General features: G+C 36.2%; 1 protein-coding gene across 18 annotated transcripts in view; it reads left to right on the forward strand.

The window, feature by feature from the left end:
* Positions 1-16,188, forward strand: part of LOC122212654 (eukaryotic translation initiation factor 1A, X-chromosomal) — a 140,037-nt gene that overhangs the window by 20,844 nt on the left and 103,005 nt on the right. For 15 of the 18 annotated variants that reach the window (XR_006199242.1, XR_006199241.1, XR_006199239.1 and 12 more), the window contains one exon: positions 15,820-15,940. Coding sequence is in view for 7 of the 18 variants with exons in the window: in XM_042926597.1 (XP_042782531.1) it covers positions 15,820-15,940 (121 nt within the window). In the remaining 11 variants the exon portion in view is untranslated. Of the gene's footprint in view, positions 1-2,048; positions 3,059-14,460; positions 14,591-15,819; positions 15,941-16,188 lie in introns of those variants that run through there. The other 3 variants (XR_006199251.1, XM_042926600.1, XM_042926601.1) reach the window with 3 other exon arrangements.

Consider the following 16,188-nt stretch of genomic DNA (forward strand, 5'->3'; position numbering starts at 1 on the left):
GAAACCTTTAATCTGGGAATGTTGAACACTTAAATTCGGTATCTTGTTGAGATCACTCCTTTCATTTGAAAGTTCATTAATGTTCTGAAACCATCTAGTTACACATTTCTTTTCTCTGAGAAACCTTACAGGCCTTTGAAGCATTTCTTTCTGAAAAGAGCAATATTATTTCCTCTAACATAGATACTTCATGATGATAACTTGCTTTAATGAGAGGTAACTATTAAGAAATGTAGCAGTTTTGAGAATGTACCTTCTCCTAGATGAAATACTAGCATGTAAAAAGCTGGTTCTTGTTTGAACCAGCTTGCTGAAGCATTCAAATTGCAATATACTTCAAACCGGAGGTCTGTTGTCAACTTAATGTATTGGGATTACAATTTTATCACGTATCAGTGTTGTGTGGAACGTGGTTATTTCTCTTAGTGATAAAGCAGTTAGAGCAATAAAAGTAATAATGAATGTCTCACTGTTTTGCTGTTACTGTATGTAAATAAAATTCATCCTGATTTTCTTGGCATGTGTGGATGAAATAATTGGGATGGTGATATATCTTAGATTTCTATCAGGCTTAGACTTTTTTTTTTTAATACCTCTGTAATAAAAAAGTAATTCAGAGACCACAAATCCAAAAATATTAGTGTTAAGTCTTGGATTTAATACTTGGAATTTAAAAATGTGTAGAGCATTTATTCCTGTCAAATACTGTGCAGCACAATTAGTAGAGTTGTTCAAAAATACAAAGCCAGTCTTTGGTAAGTGTAAGTTGAGCACCACACATGATGCTGATGCTGCTGTCACGTTGGTAATCATTGATCTAGATCGGGGATTTCCAGATCTTTTCATCCCCAACAAAGCCCTTTATTTTATTAAGAGCATTTTCAGACATTCAGAGAAGTTGGAAGTTTTCGAAGTGAAACGAACGCCTTTACATATAGTACCAAGATTAGACAATTTACATTTTTCTATACTTGATCTACCAGACCAGTCCTTCTATTCAGCTACAGCTCCATAGTATTTTTTAATATATTTCCAAATCATTTAGATTATTTCCATGAATTGAAGAAAATTGAGTACATACCTCCAGTGTAGCTTTTTACCAGATTTTTTTTTTTTACCATGTATTTATGCATTTTTAAACATAGGGTACTATTTAATGAAAGTTGTATACATTTTAGGGGCACCTGGGTGGCTCAGTTGGTTATGTGTCCGATCTCTCAGTTCGTGGGTTCGAGCCCCACATTGGGCTCTGTGCTGATGGCTCAGAGCCTGGCGCCTGCCTCAGATTTTGTGTCTCCCTGTCTCTCTGCTCCTCCCCTGCTCATGCTCTCTCTTTGTCTCTCAATAATAAATAAACGTTTAAAAAAATTTTGAAAAAGTTGGATACATTTTAAAACATACCTAGAAGTAGGAAATAAAAAAGGATGAAGAAGAACATAATTGTTAAAATTTTCTTTATGTACCTTATTTGTGGACCATGAGCCAGAGTATTCTTATGACTAAATTAATCCTCTGACAGTAGGGTGATTATTTTCTGTGCCAAAACTTAATGTAACAATTGCATTGTGCATTAAGGACAGATATGAACTTTTTGACAGCTGAGTTAGGTTCAAAGGCTAGGTAGGAGCTGAAGTAGAAGTGTAAGTGAATATGAAGACGATATTTTGGCCTAGGACCCGACTTTCCTAATTTTTAATTTTTAAGGTACTTACAATTTAATTTTTAATATAATTTAATTTTTAATTTTTAAGGCGCTTATACTTCCACATGTGTGTTCCCACTCTCAAAATGTAAGATCTCAAGTCACCAGCATGAAAATAGAGAAGGAGATTGTAAATGTCATTGAGAATAATTTGCATAACATAACATCCTCAGAGAGTTCATAATGACTGCAACAGACAGGAATTGAGAAATACCTAGTATATAAAATTTTTCATTCAAAGGCTTTATATTTCAGATAGTATAAAGGGTCCTTATTATGCAGTAGACTATTTATTGTATTATAAGAATTAGTTTTCAGTGGATTTCATGTTTTTTTTCACTTACAGATCTAAATTGAACATGGTTTCTGAGGATTGTTCTACAATTTGGATTTTGGCTATCACACCTGTTAAAAGAAGACTAAAACATCATTTAGTATGAATGTATTTTGTTAAGACATGCTGATCTATTTTCATTGTGTAAAAGGATTATATTTCTCTAAAAACTGACTTAGCTGAATTATTTAAGTGAAATTTTATTGTTTGGATATAATGGAACTTAGGGGGAAAAGACTGTAATACCTGCTGTTAAACAGTAGAAAGAAACGAAGAAGAAGTGTCTTTTCCACTGTGACTATTTTATTGTAGTTAATAGGTGTTTTGAATAAATTGCCTTATCATCATAGGTTTTGGTAAACCATGTTCCAGCTAGTATGTTAACAGAATCTTTATGTATATTCGAGTTACCTAGATGTTCTGTAAGATTTTTGATATAATTTAAGGAAGGTGGAAGTCCACATTTAAAGTCAAGAAAGGGGGCTGTTTTCATATTTATGTGGCCATATGTATTTCATTCTAAGCTTGATAACTTACACATTATTTTCATCATTTTATGTTGCCACCATCATAAAAAAAAAAAAAAAAAAAAAAAAAAGCATTTCCGAATTGCATTTTTAGGACATCGGTTTAAATAACATTTTTCAATTTGTAATGTTAGTAGTTGCAAAAATTCAGGGCTAGGAAACCTGGTTATCTTTATATTTGAAGTATTGACATATAAGTTGGTAGTGTTTTTACTTAATATTTATAGAAAATTTTTCAAATAAGATAGCTCTGATTGTGAAATAAGTAGGATATTTCTTACACAGGAAAGGTTATGTTAACATATGTGATTTATTGTCAAAGTCATATGCATTGTAACTCATAATTTTGGACTTTATGAGCAATTAAATTACAATGTATAATGAAAAACTAATTTTATAGTAACTTCCATAAAGTAAGTTTTTCTTAAAGTATCCCTTAGCTGGGGTAGCGGGAACCAGCACTGAGAAATATAATAAAATGTGTTGTTGAGTGTATTTTTCCTTGCTTTGTTATTGGTGTATTTTATTTTATGTAGCAACTTCTGTGTGTATTTTAGTAGGAGTTTAGATCATAATCTTTCTATTTGACCTTCTGTTTATTTCAGAGTTATCAACTGTAATAAGGTGAAACCACTATAAGGTAGTGGTTAGTTACCACTACTAAGGTACTACCACTACTAAGGTAGTTACCACTACCACTGTTAAAGCTTACACCACATTAATGGAAAGGATTCATCAGGTAGTTTGTAAAGCATAGTTATTTTCCCGAGGAGTTTTTAGCAATGAGTAAATACACTTTGACCTGGTTTCAAAATTATAAATATAACAAATAGAGAGGAGAATAAACTTTCATATTGTTTCATCTCACTTTGCCATAATTTTACTTCCTAAATGTTACAACTTGAGCCAAATCTGATGCCAGAATACATACATAGTTAAATCTAAGAATAAGAAATGAAAATGCACAAATGTAGTTCATGGTTCTTTTCTGTGAAGTTCCTGAACATTTATCAAAGGTGGAATGTGTCTGAGACTGAGGAATTGTTTTTAATACTGTAAAGAAAATATCTGTGAAGAATTGAGTTACGAATTGTCTTCCAAGTAATCAAAACTTGCCTGATATATGTAGCCTTTTATACATAAAAGGATGCTATTGAATTTACATATTCCTCAACATTCTGCCAGGAATGTCAGAACTTTCATATGTGATGCAGTTTGTGTTAAGTAGAGAGCCACTCAAAACATCTTTTTTCTTACTTGTTCCTGTAACAAATATAGTTTGTCTAAAGATTTTCCTTATGTAAATTACACCAGTATTTGTGTTTGCTAGTTGTTATGGTCTGATTGTGCAGTCCTTAAAATTCTTCTGTTGAAACCTTAACATGGTTAAGATGATGATGGTATTAGGAAGAGTGTCCTTTAGGAGGTATTAGGGTCAGTGTTACAAAGAAAGTTTCAGAAGGCGCTCAGCAGAACACAAACAGGAACGACTGGCATGTGCATCCTGGACTTCCAGTATTCACAGCTGTGAGAAATAAAATTCTGCTGTTACAAGCCATCCAGTCTGTAGGATTTTGTTATACCCTGAAAAGACCAAGATTCTGATGATACAGAATTTCTTTCTTGCTGGTCAGGAACAGTCCAGCTTAATGTTTCATCTTGAAGAATACAGAATCATAATTAAACCGTTAGTTGGATTAAAGTTGTAGCTCAGGTACAGGATTCCAGGATTCCATGAGAGAGTTTTCCATTTTTTTGTGATGTATTCTTGATGAATGTTGTTTATAAACCTATCTTTCATCTAGACTATACAAATTGTCAGCATACGACTTCAAAGTACTCACATAATACTTTTTATTTTTGTAGGCTCAGTAGTGGTTCCCCATTTTATTTCTGACTTTAGAAATTTGAGTCTTAGTTCTTTTTTCTTAGTCCATACAGCTAAAGGTTAGTCAGCGTTATTGATCTTTAAAAAAAAAGTTTGTTTATTTTTGAGAGAGAGAGAGAGAGAGACAGAGAGAGAGAGAGAGAGAGAGAGAGAGAGAGAGAGAGAGAGAGACACTGAGCACAAGGTGGGGAGGGGCAGAGAGAGAGGGAGATGCAGATCCTGAAGCAGGGTCCAGGCTCTGAGCTGTCAGCATGAACCGTGAGATCTTGACCTGAACCCAATTTGCATGATTAACTGACTAGGCTACCCAGGTGCCCCAGTTGATCTTTTTGAAAACCAACTTTTGGTTTCAGTGATTTTCTCTATTAGTTTTTTTCTCTTTCACTTAACGTCTAATCTTTATTTTCTTCTTTGTAGCTTTAGGTTTTTCTTTTTCTGGTTAGTTAAGGTATAAAATCAGATCATTGATATGAGACCTTTTCTGCTTATTATGTTAAGGATTTATAACTAAATTTTCCCCCTTTTACTGATTTTGCTGTGGCTTGTATGCTGTAGTTTCACTTTAATTTGTTATTAAGTATTTTATGTTGTGATTTGTACTTTGATCCTTTGGTCGTTTGTGTGTGTGTGTGTGTGTGTGTGTGTGTGTGTGTGTGTGTGAAGTATTATGGCTTTCTTAATGTTTATTTTTATTAGTTTTGGTAGAGAGTGCACACAAGCGGGGGAGGGGCAGAGAGAAGGGGGAACAGAGGATCTGAAGCAGCTCTTACCTGACAGCAGCAAGCCTGATGCGGTGCTTGAGGCCAACGTGGGTCTTCATTCCACTAACCCTGAGATCATGACCTAAGCCCAACTTGGAGCCTTAGTGGACTGAGCCACTCAGGTGCCCTAATCCTTTGGTAGTTTAATAGCATGTTGTTTGACTTCCACAATTTTGGTATGCAGGACTCTGTATTATAAAATAGTCAAATATCATGTTATATAATTACCATTTATTTTGTTTGCATCTGAGGTTCTTCTATATGCATATTCATTTCAATACAATATTTAAGGTGCAATCAACCTCATCTAATTCAACACAGATTTAACTTGAAGATGGAATTCTCTAAGTTGCTTAAATTTCCTTTGTACGATGACTGTAAGAATGTTCAAGTGTTCTATAATCTTAGTAGTAGTTTAGAGTTTAAATATTGATAGGTCTGGTCATTTTATTCTCTTGTCCTTAATATACCTTTTTGCCATAGTATTTTAATACCAACTTAAATAAGATGTGTTCTTTCCTATTATAGTTGGAGTAATAAAGTCAGATGCAGACTATTTGCAATTCAAAAATATTAGGGGTGCCTGGGTAGCTCAGTTGGTTGAGCATCTGACTTTGGCTCAGGTCATGATCTCACGGTTTGTGAGTTTGAGCCCCATGTCAGGTTCTGTGCTGAGAGCGCAGAGCCTGGAGCCTGCTTTGGATTCTGTGTGTCTTTCTCTCTCCCTGCCCTTCCCCTGCTCATGTTCATGCTCTGTCTTTTTTAACTCTCAAAAACAAATAAAAACATTAAAAAATGAAAAAATAAAGTATTAAACAGCTCCTGCATCAGTTGGCTGTTTTTTGGTTTTTGATTTACAGGATCCTCTGTTGTTCATACTTCAAACGACTTTCTTTCTGTTTTTACGTTTATTTATTTATTTTTTTAGAGAGAAGCAGTGCAGTTGGGGGGAGGGAGGAAAAGAGAGAAAGAGAGAGAATCCCAAGAATCCCATGAGATCATGATCTGAGCCAAAATGAAGAGTTGGATGCTTAACTGACTGAGCCACCCAGGTTTCCCAGGTCATTAGTTTCTAATGAGAAACTGACAATCCTAAATTACTAAAATGAAAATACTATTTTAAGTCATTCAATATATATGTTAAGGTCTGTTAGTGAAATGTATATTTTGGCCAACTTTTTATAACTTTTATCAGGACAGTCCTTTTCAGTATGTGTTTTGCTCTGTTTACGTGGAGGGTCACAAAATAGGAAGAAAATCAGAGTAAAAGTCCTGTTGCTATCTTAAGATACGAGGTTGTTAGGTAGAGGTTTAGTTGGATTTTCAAAGGTCCAAATAGGTTTTATCTTCTCTTTGACCCACCTACTAGATAACTGATAGAGATTTTATTTCTTTTATTTTTTTCTTCCAAGATTTTATTCAAATTCTAGCTAATTAACACAGTAATACTTATTTTTGAGAGAGAGAGAGAGCCCGAGAGGGAGAGGGGCAGAAAGAAAGGGAGAGCAAGAATCCCAGGCAGGCTCCAGGCTGTCAGCACAGACCCTGACTAGGGTCTGTGAGATCATGATCTGAGCTGCAATCTAGAGTCGGATGCTTAACTGACTGAGCCTCTTTCTCCCCCCCCCTCCCCCTGCCTCTCCCCCTCCCCCTTCTCCCCCTCCCCCTCTCCCCCTCCCCCTCCCTCCCCTCCCTCTCCCTCCCCTCCCCCTCCCTCCCCTCCCTCTCCCCCTCCCCCTCTCCCCCTCCCCCTCTCCCTCTCCCCCTCCCCCTCTCTCCCTCCCTCTCCCTCCCCTCCCCTCCCCCTCCCGCTCTCTCTCCCTCTCCCTCCCTCCCTCTCTCCCTCCCTTCCACAGTTTTTTTGACAAATAGTTTCTTTTTTATTGCTGAAGGTTAGTTGACATACATGTTATATTCGTTTCAGATATATTATTCAGTATGATATTTCAACAATTCTATTAATTACTCTATAATCACAATCTGTCACCATGCAATGTTATTGCAGTATTTTGACTATATTCCATGTTGGGTATTTTCACCCAAGTGACTTTATTCTATAATTGGAAGTTTGCACCTCTTAGTCCCCTTGACCTATTTCACTCCTCCTGCTCCCTACCCCCTCCCAACTTCTCTTCTTGAAATCAAGAGTTTGTTCTGTATATTTTATTGTTTGTTTGGTTTTGGTTTTGGGTGGTACTTGTTTTGTTTCCGTATATAAGTGAAACCATGTGGTATTTATCTTGTGCTTTCTGAATTCTTTCATTTAGCATAAGAGCCTCTATTCTATGTTCATAACTGTTTCTGGAAATGAAAATGGCAAACATTTTTTTTTGTTGCTGAGTAATATTCAGTTGTGTGTTTATGGCATATATATGGTTACACACATATATAACATTTAAACGTTTTTGAATATAATTGACATGCAATGTGACATTAGTTTCAAATGGAGAACACAGTGATTCAACAATTCCATATGTTATGCTATGCTTACCACAAGTGCAGTTACTATCTGTCACCATATAACTGTGTTCTTTTTGTTGTGCCTTTCATCCCTGTGGCTTACTTATTCCATAACTGAAAGCCTGTGCCTCCCACGGCCCTTCTCTTATTTTCCACAGTCACTATCCCATCCCCTTTTGTAACCGTCAGTTTTATTCTATGTTTGTCGGTCTGATTGTGCCTTTTGCTTATTAATTTTTGTGTTTTTAGATCCCACATGTAAGTGAAGTTATATGGTATTTTCATTTTCTGTCTGATTTGTTTCACTTAACCATAATACCCTAGGTCTAGGTCCATGTTGTCATAAATGTCAGGATTCCACATCCTTTTTTGTGTGTGGCTGGATAGATGTATCACTTCTTTATCTATTTATCTATTGACAAATAGATATTTATCTATTGATAGACATTAGAATCCTTCCTTATGTTTTCTATTTTAAATAATGCTGCCATAAACATAAGGGTGAAAATATGTTTAAATTTTTTATTTTCAGTACATTAAATTAACTCCTAAAAACAATCTAAAAGTGTACAGTTTTGCCTTCTTAAAAAAAATACTAAAAAAACATTTTAAAACCCCCAGCAGAATCTTGGCGTTTATAATTCAAAATCAGATTACCAGAATATTAAATATTTTAAAAAACTATGTCTTTTAAAAATATTTATAAAGTTACATTCAGTTTTGTGGAATTGTCATGAAAGAATGGCTCAAAACTGGGAATGTTCCTTCATTCCTACAAATAAAACCTGACCAATACAATCTGTGAAGATTCTTGAATACGTGAGGTGTTCGATGTAAGTATCAAAGCCTTCACCTTCCTTCGTGTAAGAACTTAATGCATATGAGGGGTTGGTTGTAGTTCCTGGGGCTGACTGATGGCGCATTGAGCTTTCCTCCACCTAGAACAGTGTAGCAAGAACAGTTGGACCTTTGGGCTCCAACTCCAAGTATGTGGTTTGGAGAGCATTGTTAAAGACTTTTTCATTCAGAACTTTGGGACTTTGAAAATTGAGCATCTTCAGAACCCATGGTTTTAAATGTCACCTGACTCATTCTTTGGGAGTAATCTGCATTTTGGGAAGGACATCCACCTGCTCAGTTTCCACAGGTCCATCCTCTGGGAAGGAGACCGTTTCCCTTTTAAACCTCAATATAAAAACTCAATATATATGCCATCAGTAACCATTATGTAAAACTGTCAAGGCATCAAATAACCCACCACAGAAGCAGGAAGACTACAAAATGATGAGGAGTGAGGAGAGCAACCTGAGTCCACTGGGCCAGCACTTCTCAGGGACACTGGAATGAGCCCAGAGCACGGGTTGGTCAGATCCAGATTGATTAGGTCTGCCGGTGCTCCTGCTGGTCTGCTGTGTGACACTGGGCAGAGCTGCTAGGCCGCCTGGCACCTCCACACATAGTATAGTGCAAACTAAGCTACAGTGACTTCTAGATAGTGAATTAAAACATTGAACCTACTACCTACCAAATTCACAAAGCTGACTCTTGTAATCTTCTGGAGACTATAGGTGACGCTGGTTGTTTTTTATTTATTTTTATACCCAATCACATAAACTGCTTTGAAGAAAATAATTTTGTCTTTATTTAAAGAGCTCTCATTTTGTCAGTGCCCTTAAGCAATTATGAGTTTCATCATTTAAACACTTTCCAACTTTCAATATTACCATGAAATAAATATGAGAAAAGGTAGAAGATTGAGTGTTTCGCTAAAAAAAAAAAAAGAAAGAAAAAAGATGTAGCAGTTTTCTTTATCCCAACATTGTATTCTGCTTCCATCTGTACTTTCCACTTCCCTCATTCTTAGAGACAAAAAGATGGCGTTAGAAACTTTGATATGTAACAGGCTACATAGAGAAAAGAGGTTATTTCACACCTATTTGGTTGCTACATTTAGAAGCTGATCCTGTGATTTTAACAAAATGACTAGGTAGTTGAAAGAATCCATCAGATCTGTGTTTCTGAGAAAATGAGCACATTTGAGGAAATGCAAAATGCTCTTTAGGCTTACTGACTTTAGTTGCTTTCAGAGAGAAATTTATCAGAGAAAATATTCTCACCAAATATTCTCAAGTCCAAGTATGGAATTCACTTGGGAAGGAATCTCACAGATGAGAATTGTGAGAGTCCTGTGTATCTCACATGTTTTATAGTTCTTACCTTGGAATGGCCACACTGAAGACATCATACCACACAGACCCTTTCAAAGATGATTGAGAATTTTTCTAAGACCTTTGATGACTAGTACACAGCCATACAATGTCTGGACTTGAAACAATTTGAACGTCATAATTTCAATCAAAGCTCCTGTTCTAACATTTTGTTGTATAGAACACCTCTAATATTTGTCAAAATAGGAGACACTTTCATTTCCCAATAGTGACCATTAAAACAAAAACCTTAAATATGATTTTTTTCTTTTGTTATAAGTTCTTTTTAACAATTTTACTCTGTTGAAATAAGACTTACTTTAAATAGTTGCTTAGCAAAAGCTTTTAAAGCTTGGCTTTTAGCACACATCCAGGCCACTCTAATGGCCTGAAGCAATACTAAAAATCATAAAAATCAGTGAACATTCCCAAGTTTTCCTTTCGCATTACATGACAAGTTCCAGGATCATACTCTTTAAGGCAAAAGTGTGTCAGTTCTCATTATTTGGACATTTTGTAAGGTTTATAATTAAGAGATCACTATATAACATCCCCCCCAAAAGTTGTTATAAACATCGCCATCACTTCAAAACTGTATTTAATACTGTGAACCAGGAAGAGAGGTAAGCATAAAGAGGCCTGTCTACTCTGCATCGCTCACAAATGAAACACTACTAAAATAGAATTCTAAAGAAAATTCTTCTGAAAGCTTTTCATAAAAATATGCAACACCATTGCTTTGGTTTCCTCTGCATCCAGGAAACTAATCATAAAATTTGAACCCTCACGTTACCATGCCTCAAATTCTATCTAGGGTATTCTTTTTTTTTTTTTTTTTTTTTTTTTGATTTAAAATTTAATTAGCCAACATACAGTGCAATATTGTTTTCAGGAGTAGAATTCAGTGACTCCTCACTTACAACACCCAGTGCTCATCACAAGTGCCCTCATTAATAACCATCACCCATGTAGTCCCTCACCAACTTACCTCCCTCCAGCAACCATCAGTTTGCTCTCTATTCTTGAGTCCCTTGTGGGTTGTTTCCCCCTCTTTTTTCCCCTCCCCATGCTCGTCTGTTTTGTCTCTTAAATTCCACATGAGTGAAATCATATCGTATGTCTTTCTATGATTGACATTTTGCTCTCAAAATGTGTGAAAGATTTCATTTTGGGGGATGACTGAGTAATATTCCACTGTATACCTATCCACATCTGTATCCATTTACTAGTCAATGGACATTTGAGCTCTCCATAGTTTGGCTATTGCTGATCGTGCTGCTGTAACTCCTAGGGTACATGTGCCCCTTCAAACCTATATTTTTGTATCTTTTGTGTAAATACCTGATAGTGGAATTTTTGCATTCTAGTGCTTTCAATTTTTTCAGGAACCTCCACACTGTTTTCCAGAGTGACTGCACCAGTTTGCATTCCCACTAACAGTGCAAGAGAGTTCCCCTTTTCTCCACAGTTGTCAACAGCCGTGGTTTCCTGAGTTGCTTATTTTAGCCATTCTGACAGGTGTGAGGTGGTATCTCAGTGTGGTTTTGATTATTATTTCCCTGATGATGAGTGACATTGAGCATCTTTTCATGTGTCTGTTAGCCATCTGTATTTCTTCTGTGTTGTTATAAACTTTCCTCTCAGAAATGCTTTTGCTGCCTACCAACTATTTTGGACCATTATATTTTTATTTTCATTTTTTCCACATTATTTTTCATTTCTTCTTTGATTTCTTCATTGACTCATTCATTCTTTAGCAGCATTTCATTTAACCTCCATATAATTGTGTTCCTTCCAAGTTTTTCTTGTGGTTGATTTCTACTTTCATAGTACTGTTATCAAAAATGATGCATGATAGGACTTTAATCTTTTTTAATTTGTTGAGACTTGCTTTGTGGCCTAATATATGATCTAGTCCAAAGAATGTTCCATGTGCACTTGAAAAGAATATGTATTCTGCTGTTTTATGATGGAATGTTCTGATTATATCTGTTTAGTCCATCTGGTGCAGTGTGTCATTCAAAGCCATTGTTTCCTTATTTATTTTCTGTTAGATGATCTGTCCATTGATAGAAATGGGGTGTTGAAGTTCCCTACTCTTATTGTGTTACTATTGATTAGTTCGATTAGTTCCTTTATGTTTGTTGTTGTTTTATATGTTTGGGTGGTCCCATGTTGAGGGGCAGGATTGTTTACAACTGTTAGAACTTCTTGTCAGCCCTGCCACTGCAGAGCCTGGCCCAGGGCTTGATACCATGAATCTTAAGATCGTGGCCTAAGCTGAAACCAAATTTCAGATGCTGAATGTACTGAGGCACACAGGCGCCCCTTTGGGTACTTTATTCAAATTAATTTGTGATAGAGTTATTTTTATTTGGCTTAAAAATAAGCTTTTTGGGGCACTGGGTGGCTCAGTCATTTAAGTGTCCGACTTCAGCTCAGGTCATGATCTCACTGACAGTTCCAAACCTGCTTGGGAGTCTCTCTTTCTCTCTCTCTCTCTCTCTCTCTCTCTCTCTCTGTCTCTGTCTCTGTCTCTGTCTCTCTCTCAAAAAAAAAAAAAAAAGGCTTTTCTAATTTAGTATTTTTTAGACTGGCAGAAATATTGGTGCTAACCCAAATATTTGTTAAGTTTATGTGACTGGGGTTAATTTACAGTAAAAAAAAAAAAATCATAAAATTCACTTTAAGTTTATAAAGTATGCCTTCAGATTTGCCAGCATTAAGCATAATACAGACATACAACTTTTATTCTATATGGGCTTAATAAGTAAGTTCATGTTATTATTTCTGTTACAAAATTTGCAAGCAAGAAAAATAACTCAGTATGATGACTTTTAAAAAATGTTTTACGATATTTTCATGAGTAATCCAAATATATTAAAAAATAAAAGCAAGGGATTTAGAGAGGTGTAAGTGGAATGAGATTTCTGGTGAAGTTTTCAGCAATGCTATAGCATGTATAGTGAAATGGTTTCCCTAAATCTTTTGCTAACTTGAAACTTTAAAGTTTGCTAAGGTAAATTGTGGATAGTCATTGAGTATCTAGATCATTTTCAGATAAGATAGAGTAATGAACCGTTAATAATTGAACATAGGTTTATCTAGTTTTGGCTTTATATAACAGAGAAATTGAATATATTAGTAAACATTTTCCATGGAACAAGGAAATATTTACTAAGAGGAATAGCATGCTTCTGCAATTTATAATGTACTTATAAGTTTGACAGTGCTAGCGTAAAGATGCTAGTGTAAAATGCTAGTGTAAAAGACATCCCACAATTGCCTGCTAGGCATTTCACTAGAAATTAAGGATTTTAAGGGTTAAGAATTCTAGTAAATATGTATGATAATATAAACTACTTAGAAATAATAAGGGTGAAAGGAAACAATTGTTTATGAAAACTAGGCAAGGAAATACAATAAGTAATTGTTCCAGAATGAGAAAAAATGTAAAAGACAAAAATCTAAATGGATGTAAAAAAAAGTTATAAACAGTTTGTGGAACAGCAATCTAGGGAAGGAAACTTTATGTAACATCAAACTCTCTAATAATGGATGGATTTATTTGTTGCTTTTCAAATAAGTTTTAAGAGAGGCACCTGGGTGGCTCAGTCTGTTAAGCGTCCAACTTTGGCTCAGGTCATGGTCTCGCGGTTTGTGAGTTCGAGTCCAGCGTGGGGCTCTGTGCTGACAGCTCAGAGCCTGGATCCTGCTTGGGATTCTGTGTCTCCCTCTCTCTCTGCCCCTCCCCTGCTTGTGCTCTCATTGATACAATGTTGGCACAATGTTTAATGGTATGATAAATCCCTAATTGTCTCAGCCAAACACAAATCCATGTGGTTTTGTTTTGGAGGTTTGTCTGTCTCAAAGGTGATACTTACCAAATGGAAGAGTGTGGACGTGGGAGTATAAAAGTTCAAGATTCAAGCCTTCGTTCTCACTTAGATGGCCACTTCTTGTAGTATCTTGGATTAATGACTTAAATTCTCAGAACTTTACTTTTACATTAGTTTAAGAAAGTGGGAGTAATAATTCCAATTTTATGCAGTTGTGTTTGGAGGACTGCACATGCAAGGGCACTCACTGGTCCTGACACATCAACAAAAGCTAGAACATGAAGAATTGATGAAGCAAAATATATCAAACTGGGTTTTTGTATGTAAGTGACACAAAAGGAAATTAGTGTAATTAGGACACCTGGTAGAAACTCTCACCACATCCTCTAAGATGGAAAGTAGTGTGCTGCTTGTTAGACCCCAAAAGTCACTAGTTGATGCAGGACGGTGTAGCTGAAATGATCTTTATATAAATAAAGTTAGCTTTAAGTCCTGTCTGGCTATGTGTTGGGGACCACCTCATCTGGGACAGGAGCTTTTTGTCAATCTCAGGCCCTCACAAGCAACAACATATTTAAATGATGAATTATATCGAGGTATATTCCAAGTCCTCGACCATCATACTTAGACTTTCAGGGTGCTATAGACTGATGGTCAATTTCCTGAGGTGTCTAGGAGTGGAGAAGGGGATGGGAGCTCATGTTCCCATACATTTAATCTACTTGCCTTGGGACTTTTCCAGTATCGTGAAATGATGTGAGATGTGAAAAGCGCATGCCTGCCTGGCCTGAGACAACTGCTTTTACTCTTCAAAAAAGAAAATCTATCACGTAGAGGGGCCAGACCCTGATTGAGGAGTGTAATTTGCAGAGGTTGGAGTTTATTTTGCCAAATTATTTGTTACATTTCCTGATACATAGTGATAATTTTGGAGTAAATGCTTTTTCTAAAAGGTAACCATTATTCATGAACACTGTGTCACTCAACTAAAGGGCATACAGTGGGTAAGTATATTTAATTTCCTTATACTGAGCATTCAAAGTTTTCCCTTACACAGAACCTGTGGGAAAGAGTAAGCACACACTTGGAAACTCTTTCTGCTTACAGATGTGTAAAGAAACCATTTTTTAGAGTAGAGTTTCACTTAAGCACAGTTAGAGAGAATCTCAACCAGATGTGTTAAAAGTCACTTTAATCTTCCAAGATGTGGGTATTTCAGATTTCCCCACGCCCATGTATGTATTTCAGTAACAGTAGCCTGAAAATCATCTAGTCATAAAAGAATGTTACTTGGTACTATTCAGTTTGGAGGGGAAGAATGTTTTCTTTGGGAGAACAATAAAAAAAGAAAATGATCAGAAAAAAATAATAGGAAAGTGGGTATCCTGGGTTGTCTGCTGTAGAGTCTAGGAGGAATCTGTTCAATTAAGGTAACACCCCTGGGAGAGGTATCCAGAAGTAGAAGTGAAATCATCAAAGTGATCTGAGAAATACAGAAAAATGTATAGCATGGTTTTGGAAGCCATAAAGAACTGAATCCCTGCTGGGAAAACAGCAGTGAAGAGTCTAGATTTTATTCAGCTCTTGCTGTCTTGAAGATGGGTTAGACCAGTGGACTGATGAATACTGTGTTGTTTTGTTTGTTTGTTTTTGTTTTTTGAGTTGAGTCATAAGTTAACATGACTTACAGTTCCTCCCAGTAAAGTGAATTGTGAGGTAGTTTTTAAGTGCATCAACAAAGCTGTGCAACCACTGCCCACAAGGCAATACAGGGTGTTGAATGTTTAGCTTTTAGATGACATATATTTCACATGCTGTTCAGTTTACCCTTCAAAGTGTAAGATTCAGAGGGTTTTCGTACATTGCAAAAGTTGTGTAACCACCACCAATCTAGAACAAAGAAATTAGGTTATTTAGTAGAAAGGATCATATATTCTGCTTGTTCTTGAGTTTTAGTAAACAGTTTGAGGATGAGTGAAAATAGTTTTTAATGGATAGGTTGTTTGTACTGCAAAGTGTTCTGTTGCATAACTACCACTGGTAAATTAATAGGAGAAATCTGATCATTTTAGTAATTTCAGTTCCATCCTTGTTTCTCTAGAAAATACAAAAAAAGGAATTTTTACATTTCTGCAGTAAGTGGAAGCCCGGAACTGAAATTGTCTGTCACCTGATTTCCTCCTTCTCAGGATCACGGATGGCGTTGCCCGGGAAGTGGAGAGGTATTTTTCCTTCACAGCGGTTTGTCTGAGTAAAGTGGGCTGCTTTGGATTCAACGTTATCTGCTTTCATCCTGAGAAAAGGGCTGATCGTATTTCAACATTATGAGTCCATAGTTGTTGGGTGGAAATATTTTTGTGCAGCCCCGTGAAATTCCATTTTGGCGGCTGGGGTTAGAGAACGGCTGGGTCTTGCCTCTCAGCTGGAGGTCATACTGCCCCACGCTGACGGTTAGCACCCAAGTTCTTAG

Source organism: Panthera leo, chromosome Y (assembly GCF_018350215.1).
Source record: "Panthera leo isolate Ple1 chromosome Y, P.leo_Ple1_pat1.1, whole genome shotgun sequence".
NCBI classification, from domain to species: domain Eukaryota; kingdom Metazoa; phylum Chordata; class Mammalia; order Carnivora; family Felidae; genus Panthera; species Panthera leo.